The sequence below is a fragment of the Platalea leucorodia genome (genome assembly GCF_965183815.1).
Source record: "Platalea leucorodia genome assembly, contig: HAP1_HAP1_SCAFFOLD_46, whole genome shotgun sequence".
In the NCBI taxonomy this organism is placed as follows: Eukaryota; Metazoa; Chordata; class Aves; order Pelecaniformes; family Threskiornithidae; genus Platalea; species Platalea leucorodia.
Window position 1 is genome coordinate 295,178 of NW_028121454.1, and position 10,781 is coordinate 305,958.

Consider the following 10,781-nt stretch of genomic DNA (forward strand, 5'->3'; position numbering starts at 1 on the left):
CATCTTTGCAGATGCCGACTGCCTCGGCAAAGGCCCTTGCCATTTTTCTCCAGTTTTCTCCTCCCCCTGTTCTTTGTTCATTCAGATACCTCTCACCTCTGCAGTTGCTTTGAGCTCCAGGGAGTAAAAGCTTACTTCTCTTTCAACAGTTTAATTGTCTCCCTAGCCAGCTCTTTAATTGTCTTTATGTCTATCTTTTTGTATCTACCTACCTACCCTATGCTGCTGCTTTGAGCTTCAGGGAGTAAATTTGGCCTGTCTTTCAGTAGTCTAATTGTCTCTTCAGCCAACTTTTTAGTTATATCTCTTTTTGTATCTACCTATGTAAAACATTTCTCATATTATCTCTTGTAGAAAGGCAACCTCCTTAGAGGCAGCTTGGACTGAGCATATGGTTACAGAGTGTGTTTTATTGTTTGTGGAACTTTATCCTGCTTTGCTTTTCTTTAATTGCAAATAGGAAAAATTCTTCTGTGCCGGTGTGCAGCCAGTTCTCGAAGGAGAGCAGGTGGGAGATGCTGCAAAGGACCTGTAGCATCCAGCTGCAGACTTCAGGGCAGAAGTCTGATGTAAGGAACAGTGATGCAAGTCCCAGGGGGCCAATGTCAGAAATGGTGAGGTTTGGGAGGGAAGGAGCAAGGTTGTCCATACAGTGTCAGACCTCAAGGGGCTGCTTTTCCTACCTGTCCAGACCTCCTGAGTGGACACTCTGGATCATCAACTCCTGGAGAATGCTGCTATAACCTCCTCTCTAAACTAAAAGGTAATACAGTATTCCTTTTAAAAGAAAAAATAATTCTTATTAGGTGCACTTTGAAATCTTCCTCCTTAACTACACTATGAAACAGCTCCAATTAGCGATACAAGTCTTGAAGACTTGAAGAAAATCACAGGAAGATAAAGAGCTCGTTAGGGCATTTGGGGCTCATTCCATGAACCTCAGATACTGAGAGAAGACTGAACAAACTGCTCAAGAAGTCAAAGTCAGAAGCAAACCCCAAAGTACCTTGCAGTATTAATGGGCCCCACTGAGGACCATTACTGACAAAGCCTCCCCAGGGACTCGTTACAGCAGATAATTGGAGGCCATGATTGCAGATAGGCAAAGGCACTGTGCAGGTGCCTGTAATGCTGAGCAAACCCTTTGGCTTGTTTTATGAAGCAGAAAGGGCAAACCCTGACCCCCAGGCCCTGGGAAGACAGATCCCAAGACCCTCAAATTAAAGTTCCATCTCACCAGCCTTGGTGGCAGAGGCAACTGCTATAGGCAAGATGACAAAGACCGCAGTCCTGTTGGGCCTTTCAGCCTTGCTAGAGCCCTTGGCCACATCTCCTGCAGGCTGTCCTACACTGTCCCATGCCTGCACCTCTTTCCCTTCAGGCCCTTGACATCCTTCTTGCTTTCCCACCTACCTCTCACCCTGGCATTTCTATACCTTCACTGATGGCTCTTTCACAGGCCATTCCTTGAAACACAAAGCCATGGGCTGATCCAGACTCCCTCTAGGTATCCTCTTGTACCACAAGGCTACCCTTTCAGTGACATTTTTTTTTTCTCACATCCAGTCTGAACCTTCCAGGCTGCTCTTTGTGGAGGCTTCCTTCTCTTGCCACTACCAAGCAAAAGCTCCATCATCTCTGAAAACACCCTTCAAGCAGTTACAGGCTACTACTAGAGTGCCCTGAGCCTCCACTTCACCAGGCTAAAGAGCCCCAGTCCCTCAGCCTCTCCACACAGGCCCCAAACCCCATCCTGCCAGATCTCCTCTAGAACCCCTCCAGGTCCTCCCCATTCCTCCAGACCAGGGAGCCCCACACCCAGACACACTACTCCAGATGTGGCCACACCAGTGCTGAGACAAGGGGGATGATGATAACTCCCTTCTCTGGGTGCCCATGCTCCAACTAATGCAGCCCTCTATGCGGCTGGCTTTCTTCATGGTGAGCAGGTACCACTGCCTCCTATGGCATTCCTCTTAGTGCCCAGGCCCTTCTTCTCAGGGGCACTCCGGAGCTGTTCAGGTCCCAGCCTGCCCTCATGTTGGGGCTTATTCTGCCCCAAAAAAAGCACTTGCAACTTCTCCTTGTAAAACTTCCTGAGGTTTGTGTTGCCATATCCCAGAGTTTCTCAAGGTGCCTCTGGAGTGAAGCTCTGTTGGCACAGCTGTTACTGTGTACGGACAGATGGCCCACCAGCTTAGTGGTGCCTCTGACAAGATAACAGCATGAGGAATTGCAGGACACTACAGCTAATAGAAGGAGGTACTGGTTTAATGGCATTGCTGACCAAGGCAGGAGTTCCCATGATGACAAGCTCAGAATCACCAAATGAGGGTCCACAGGAAGCCAAAGTAGGGCCAGGGAGGAAAGGGTAAAGAGAGATGTGCTGCTTGCATGGGAGGGTACTGGGACGAAATTGTGAGTGGGAAAAGAGGGGAAAAGGAAAGAAAAATTGAAGCAAAGGAAATAATCAGGGTCTTTGAGGGGTACGTGCCAAGCAGCCCCGCATCTGGGCAACAATGCCTGGAGTGGGACAAGAAAGCCACAGATCATCTGACCAAGCCTCTTTCTGTCTGACTTCAATGCTTACTGGGAACCTGAGTGCTTTCCCTCCCATCATAAAGGAAAGAGCTGTTGTGGATGGAAGCACAGAATCATTCCTGCTGGAAGGGACCTCAAGAGATCTCTAGGCCAACCTCCTGCTCTCAGCAGGGTCAGCGACGGGCTCAGAGCAGGTTGCTCAGGAGCTTATTCATTTTGGGCTTGAAAAGCTGCAAGGATGGAGATGACACAAGCTCTCTGGGAAATCTGCTTCAGTGCTTGAATTGTCTTGATGGGGAGAAGGATTTTCCTCCCTTGTTTCAGCTGATGCCCAGTGGCCCTCATCCTCCCATCATGCACAACAGTGAAGAGCCTGGCTCCATTTTCTTGCTGGTACCCAAGAAGATGTGGGAAGGCTGTTATTAGGTCTCCCCAAAGCTTTCTCTTCTCTTCTCCTGGCTTTGCACCTTTGCAGCAAAGGCAGACACTGGCATCCTGGGCTGCGTTGGGAAGAGCACTGCCAAAGGGTTGGTGGAGGTGATCCTTCCTCTCTGCTCAGCACTGCTACAATTTGTCTTGCTGACTTCCGTCAGGGTTTTCTACCCTACCACTCACTCACACCCTCCACATCTTCCACGAGTCCTGCCTTGTCTTCTTGTGAAAAACAAGTCCAGGAGAGCATCCCCCCATGTTGGGTCAGGGATCACCTTCCACCTTCCTTCTAAGCAAGGCCTTCCAGCAGAGGTCCATGGTCTTCAAAGTCCCCAGTGATTACTAGAGCCTAAATTTGTGTCCCTTTCTCCAGCTGCCTAGAGGACACCTCATCCTCTTCCCAGCCTTCCTCAGGCAGTTCAGGGATCCTGACCAGAAGACCATTGTACATCAAGGCGTTAGCAATCCATGTAATGGTAAATCTGAGGAGACCCAGGCCTGTGCTGTGCTCCACGTTCAGCTTGGCCTTCAGGCCATGTTGTGCTGAGCATATTGCTGGGTTGCAGGATAAACTTGATTGTAATGAGAAGTCTGCAGGAAGCTCCCACCTGGTGCCGGTGATTAGGCCAGCTGCTTGTCCTTCCTTTTATCTAAAACTGCAACAACAAATTCACATGTGAACCCCCTCTTTTGGGGGCATTAGAAATGATTACTTGAATTTTTCCTTTATAAGAAAACACTGAAAGTGATCACAGAAGCAAAATGGGATAACCCTTCTACAGACGGGATCTGCAAGACTTGCTGCACCAGCTGACTGGACAGAAGGAACCTCACCGGGATCTTCCAAGCCACGTGCCTGCTGCTGGCCTTTCAGCTTCTCCAGTAGGCACAACCAAATCATGTGGGCACTGCTGTCCCATCGGGTACTCAGGTGGAAAGGACATGACAACCCCTATCCAAGCCCTCTTCCTGCATGGGCCTACCAGGTACTTAGGGATTCCCACAGTCAACTTGCCAACCACGTGCCTTCTGCTGGTCTGGCAGAGACCCTGGCAGATGTGAGCCTCAAAGCACGTATCCCAGCCATGAGTCAAGGGCTGACCTATCAGCTACTGCAGAAAGAGGTGACCTCACAGTCCCGTTCCCAGCCATGTTCCTGCTGCTGCCCTACCAACTCCAGAGACAGAAGTGACCTCACAGCCACCTTCAAGGCCTTGTGCCTCCTGCTGGCCCAGCAGATCCTAAGGCACAGCTGACCTCACCATAGCATTCCCACCCACCTCCTCCTTGTGGCCTATGAGCTGATCAGATACAGGTCACTTCACATTCCTCTTCCAGTGCCATGCGACTGTTCTGGGACCTCACGATCCCCCTCCTGCCCCAAGGGACCAAACAGCTTAAGTTAGGGTTAGGAAAGGCTTGAAGGTGAGGGGATTAGAGCATGGGAAATAACGGCTTTGGAGCTTAGGTGTTGAGGTTAGGGTTCAGGGACTACAGCTCACCTTTCATGGCTGGGGATTAGGCAAAGGTTTATAGGGTAGGTTTGGTGTTCTGCTGAGGGTGTCTGGTTAGTGTTGAGGGTACGAGCTACCCTTGTGGATGAGGGTTTTGTTTAGGCCTGGGGTGAGGGCTAGGGTTAAAGCCAACATTTTAAAGCTAGAGGTATGGGCAAGGGATTGGGGTGATCAATAGGGTAAGAATACGGGTAAGGGGTTCTGTGTTTGGACTTTGGTTTCGAGGTAAACTTTGAGGTGAGGGATTGGAGTAGTGGATTCCTTGCAGGGTGAGGGGTAGCATTTAGGGGCAGGCTTAGGACTTAAGGTTGCTGGTTAGAAATAGGGTAAAGGCCTGCCATGAATGTTTTCACGGTCAGTGTTGCAGAGGCATCAAAATTACCTGAATGGATCTTAGCTCTCCAAAATCTTTCATTTCTTTTGGCCAAGCCCCTCTTCCCTCCCCCAAACCTACCATCTTCCAGTCCCAGCTAGCCCTGAACTCCCCAAATCTTTCATCTTGTTGGGGACAGTAATGTAAGGGCTTTCAAGACCTCCAGGTGTCTGTCTGCCCACTGCTGGCCAGCCAGAAGTGCCCTCAGAGCCAGCAGCCAAGGGGACACAATGTGCTGCTGTGCTGGAGAGGTCCCTGCTCAGCCACCCCAGCAGTGCTGGCGGCAGGTGATGCCCTCCCCCACCCCGAGGTACTCTGCCTGCATCCCAGCTCATGCTCCAGAAGGGCTCCCATATCTCCTGGGGCGCATTTCCCACACGGGTGCTTCAGCTTCCCCAGGGCATCCTGGAGGCAGTGACCACCTCTGTGTGGATAACTGCAGCAAGCCCTCAACGTAGATTTTAGGACAAATTTGAAACCTCCACAGGAAAGAACTCCATGCAATAGCTGAAAAAGTCTTCCTTTCCAGCATTGCTAGTTTTTCTATGAATTTCCATTTTTTTGTCATGGTTTTTTATTAACAGCTCAGAGGGTATGTACTAGCAAGCTGATTATGCTTTCTTTACTATGTTAATATTTTTATGCAGCCACTTAGCACAGTAAATTTTCTTTCCAATATTTCAAATGGAGAAACATTGCTCAGAAGAACTACTGTATTTATACGGGCACATTTTACCTCTCGACTTCTGCCTCTCTCTTTTATCATAGAATCATTTAGGTTGGAAAAGACCTTTAAGATCATCGAGTCCAACTGTAAACCTAACACTACCAAGTCCACCACTAAACCATGTCCCCAGGCACCACATCTACACATCTTTTAAATACCTCCAGGGATGGGAACTCGACCACTTCCCTGGGCAGCCTGTTCCAATGCTTGATAACCCATTCAGTGAAGAAATTGTTCCTAATATCCAGCCTAAACCTCCCCTGGTGCCCTTCTTTGGACACACTCCAGCATCTCAATGTCCTTCTTGTAGTGAGGGGCCCAAAACTGAACACAGTACTCAAGGTGTGGCCTCACCAGTGCCCAGTACAGGGGCACTATCACCTCCCTGGTCCTGCAGGCCACACTATTTCTGATACAAGCCAGGATGCTTCTTGGCCACCTGGGCACCCTGCCGGCTCATGTTCAGTCAATTGTCGACCAACACCCCTAGGTCCTTTTCCCCCAGGCAGCTCTCCAGTAAGTCTTTCCCAAGCCTGCAGTGTTGCCTGGGGTTGTTGTGACCCAAGTGCGGGACCCAGCCTTGTTGAACCTCATACAGCTGGCTTTGGCCCATCGATCCAGCCTGTCCAGGTCCCTCTGTAGGGCCTTCCTATCCTCCAGCAGATCAACACTCCCACCCAACTTGGTGTCGTCGCCAAACTTACTGATGGTGCACTCAATCCCCTCCTCCACATCATTGATAAAGATACTAAACAGGACCGGCCCCAGTACTGAGCCCTGGGGAACACCACTTGTGACCGGGCGCCAACTGCATTGAACTCCATTCACCACAACCCGTTGGGTCTGGCCATCCAGCCAGTTTTTCACTTAGCAATTACTACGCCCACCCAAGCCATGAGCAGCCAGTTTCTCCAGGAGAATGCTGTGGGAAATGGTGTCAAAGGCCTTACTAAAGCCCAGGCAGACAACATCCACAGCCTTTCCCTCATCCACTAAATGGATCACCTTGTCATAGAAGGAGATCAGGTTAGTCAAGCAGGACCTGCCTTGCACAAACCCATGCTGACCGGGCCCGATCGCCTGGTTGTCCTGTACGTGCCATGTGATGGCACTCAAGATGATCTGCTCCATAACCTTCCCCAGCACCGAGGTCAGGCTGACAGGCCTGTAGTTTCCCGAGTCCTGCTTCCGGCCCTTCTTCTCGATGGGTGTCACATTTGCCAACCTCCAGTCAACTGGGACCTCCCTGGTTAGCCAGGACTGCTGATAAATGACTGAAAGTGGCTTGGTGAGCCACGCCATTTCTGATACACGCCAGGATGCTACTGGCCTTCTTGGCCACCTGGGCACCTTGCTGGCTCATATTCAGCCGGCTGCCATAGTGTCTCTGTGGCCTCCTGTTGCCACTCCTGGAGTCTGGGAGGCACCTCAGCCCTGCGGTGTTATCACCCTATTCTGTACCTGTCTGAGATGCCCCAAGGCATGAGGAATGGACACGGGGACCTCAGTTCAAGGAAGCACACATCCCAGTGCGGCATTCAGGTGGTTTCCCAGGGAATGTTACTCTCAATGTGAAGTGACCTTGAGACACAGTCTATCCTGCAAGCCTTGGCGGCACCCCTAGAAATGGCGTTTGTTCTCACTCGGGTTCATCTCACCACATGCACATAATGTGCATGCTTCTGTCTCATCTCACAGAATTATGAAACAGTTTAAGGTGGAAGGGGCCCTTAGAGATCATCTAGTCTAACTCTTGTGCTGTAGGCATGGACATCTTTCCCTAGGCCCGATAGCTTAAAGCCCCACCTAACCTGACCTTGAACACTTCCAGTGATGGGGCATCCACAACTTCTTGGGGAAACCTGTTCCAGTCTCTCAGCACCCTCAGTGTAAAACACCCCTTCATTATGTCCAACCTAAATCTACACTCCGTTTAAAACCACTGCCTCTTGTCTTGTCACTACAGGCCCTGGCAAAATTCTCTCTCCATCTTTTTTATAAGCCCCCTTTATATATTGAAAGGCTGCAATAAGGCCTCCCCAGAGCCTTCTCTTCTCCAGGCTGAACAACCCCAGCTCTTGCAGCGTTTCTTTGTAGCAGAGATGTTCCAGCCCGCAGATCATTTTCAAGGCCCTCCTCTGGAACCACTCTAACAGGCCCATGTCTCTCTTGTGCTGAGGACTGCAGAGCTGCATGCAACACAACCATGCACTTGACCTTGTTGAACTTCATGAAGTTTGCGTGGGCCCACTCCTCAAGCCTGTCAAGGTCCCTCTCTGAATTACATCCCTTCCCTCTAGAGAATCAACTGCACCTCTCAGGTTGGTGTCCTCTGCAAACTTGCTGAGGGTGCACTCGATCCCACTATGTCATTGATGAAGATGTTAAATAGCATTGGTCCCAGTACGGACCCTTGAGGGACACGACTCGTTACTGGTTTCCACTTGGACATTGAGGCATTCACTGCAACTCTTTGGACGGGGCCATCCAGCCAATTCCTCATCCATCTAACCCTCCATCCCTAAAACCCATACCTCTCCAGTTTAGTGGCAAGAATGGTAGGGGAGACTGTATGAAAGGCCTTACAGAATTCTTAGCAGATGACATCTGTAGCTCTCCGCTTGCCCACTGATGCAGTTGCTCCATCATAGAAGGACACTAGTTTAGTCAGGCACGATTTGCCCTTGGTGAAACCATGTTGGTTCTCCAATCATCTCTCTGCCTTCCATATGTTTCGACATGGTTCCCAGGAGGTTCTGCTCCACGATCTTACCTCTGTACAGTGCAAACATAGACTTCTGACTCAGTCCTGTGGTGTCCCTCGGTGGAGGGACAAACTACCTGTCTGAGCTGGGGTGAGAGGCCAGTGCTAGAAATGGTGGTTATTATTGGTTGGTCTGTGATGGCTGTCTTGGAGCAGCTTCCCCAGGGTGTCCAGAGAACACGGGCACAGAGCAGACCATGCTCTCCTGGTCCTTTGTATCTATTCCAGAAGGCCTCTCTGTGCAAGGACACTGCCACATGCCCCCACCCTGCACACTCACACACTTTAGCTGTTCACTGGTGTTTTCCTCTCCTGGCACTTTCTTGGGCATGTTCCTGAGAGCAACTCTGAAAGAAGACCTAAGCTTCAGGCACTGCCCTCAGGAGGTCCCCTTGTATGATGGAAATGCTGCTATGGAGGCCAGCTCTGTCACAGAGGCGCCCATTGTGTGTCCCTGCCTGCCATCTCAGGACTGCCACACAGCATTACTGTGACCAAGCTGCCAGAGCAACCCTTCCTTCACCAACAGAGGGGCTCAGAAAGAGAGCCTGGAAGTAAAAAGAGAGCAGCTCTGGAAAGACCAAGAGCTGGTGTTCCCTGGCAGGGCTGCTGTAATGGGACTGTTTTCCCCTCCGCTTCGGCGCACAGGCACTGCCACTGCGGCTCCAGAGAGCTCTCAGAGGAAGGATCTTGGACAAACAAATGGCCGCAGGATCCTGTATTATTTTTTAAAGCAGAGAGAACATGACTCTCACTTACACAGTCTCTGGGCAACACTACACAGGTAGATACCAAGTCAGAAGTGGCATAAAGAATGACATTTGTTTGTGTAAAATATTATCACAAGGAAAAGACAGCAAAAAACGCTCCACCACCACAAACTACAGAAGGCAGGCTGGGCCTATGATGAGTTACATTATGAGAGACGTGCATAACAAAATGGACAGTTTATTTCTTCAGAAAAACTCCAGGTCATCAGTTTCCACATTGCATCCTTGAGATCCTGGTTCCTTATGCTGTAGATGAGGGGGTTCACTGCTGGAGGCACCACCGAGTAAAGAATTGCCAGCATCAGATCCAGGGATGGGGAGGACATTGAGGAGGGCTTCAGGTAGGCAAATATGGCAGTGATGACAAACAGGGAGACCACGACCAGGTGAGGGAGGCACGTGGAAAAAGCTTTGTGCCGTCCCTGCTCAGAGGGGATCCTCAGCACGGCCCTGAAGATCTGCACATAGGACACCACAAGGAAAACAAAACACCCAAAGACTACACAGGCACTACCCACAAGAAGCCCAATTTCCCTGAGGTAGGCATCTGAGCAGGAGAGCTTGAGGATCTGGGAGATTTCACAGAAGAACTGGTCCAGGACATTGCCTTGGCAGAGGGGTAGGGAAAATGTATTGGCAGTTTGTAACACAGCACAAAGGAAACCACTGCCCCAGGCAGCTGCTGCCATGTGGACACAAGCTCTGCTGCCCAGGAGGGTCCCGTAGTGCAGGGGTTTGCAGATGGCCACATAGCGGTCATAGGCCATGACAGTGAGAAGAAAAAACTCTGCTGAAATGAAAAAGACAAATCCAAAGACTTGGGCAGCACATCCCGAGTAGGAGATGGCCCTGGTGTCCCACAGGGAATTGGCCATGGCGTTGGGGAGAGTGGTGGAGATGGAGGCCAGGTCTATGAGGGAGAGGTTGAGGAGGAAGAAGTACATGGGGGTGTGGAGGCGGCGGTCACAGGCTACAGCAGTGATGATGAGGCCGTTGCCCAGGAGGGCAGCCAGGTAGATGGCCAGGAAGAGCCAGAAGTGCAAGAGCTGCAGCTCCCGTGTGTCTGTGAACGCCAGGAGGAGGAACTCAGTGATGGAGCTGCCATTGGACATTTGCTGCCTCTGGGCATTGGGCCCTGGCATAAGAGAAAAAGACAGCGACGAGTTAGGGCAGACATCCCTGAGCAAAATCAAAGCCATCTCGCATAGACCCTCCCCCTATCACACACAGACACCCTTTGCCTTTTCTACGAGACCTTCCCTCAGCTCTGTGGCTGCAGCCCTGGTTGGTGCTAGCCAACAGCAACAGCCGAGTGTCCTAATGATGGCATCATTGTAAGGGAAAACCAGCTCATTCCCCAGCCCCACAGACTGCATTGCCACAACCCCACAGGTGAGAGGAAAGCTGGGACACTTGTTCCCATGGACACACTGACACACAAGATCAGCGTGTGACTCTGCGGCTGAAACTCCCATCCCCCAGGAGCCTGACAGCAAGAACGAAATAAAATAACAATTACACAGACAAGTGGAGAAACGAGGAAACATACAGTGAGGGTCTGGCTGAGAGAGGCAAGGGGAGAGGCAGCCGGGCACTCAGGACAGCGGTACCCTTACTCAGGTGGGCCGGGCAGCTGCTCTCAGCCCCTCTGCTCTGCAGA

General features: G+C 50.8%; 1 protein-coding gene across 1 annotated transcript; it reads right to left on the reverse strand.

Moving 5' to 3' along the window:
* Window positions 1–9,267: 9,267 nt before the first annotated feature.
* On the reverse strand, window positions 9,268–10,233 carry LOC309603278 (olfactory receptor 14C36-like; the record flags this gene model as incomplete). The annotated part of the gene is made up of 1 exon (XM_082338162.1): window positions 9,268–10,233. One exon carries the CDS (start codon window positions 10,231–10,233, stop codon window positions 9,268–9,270), a length of 966 nt encoding a protein of 321 aa, XP_082194288.1.
* Between the last annotated feature and the right edge of the window lie 548 nt (window positions 10,234–10,781).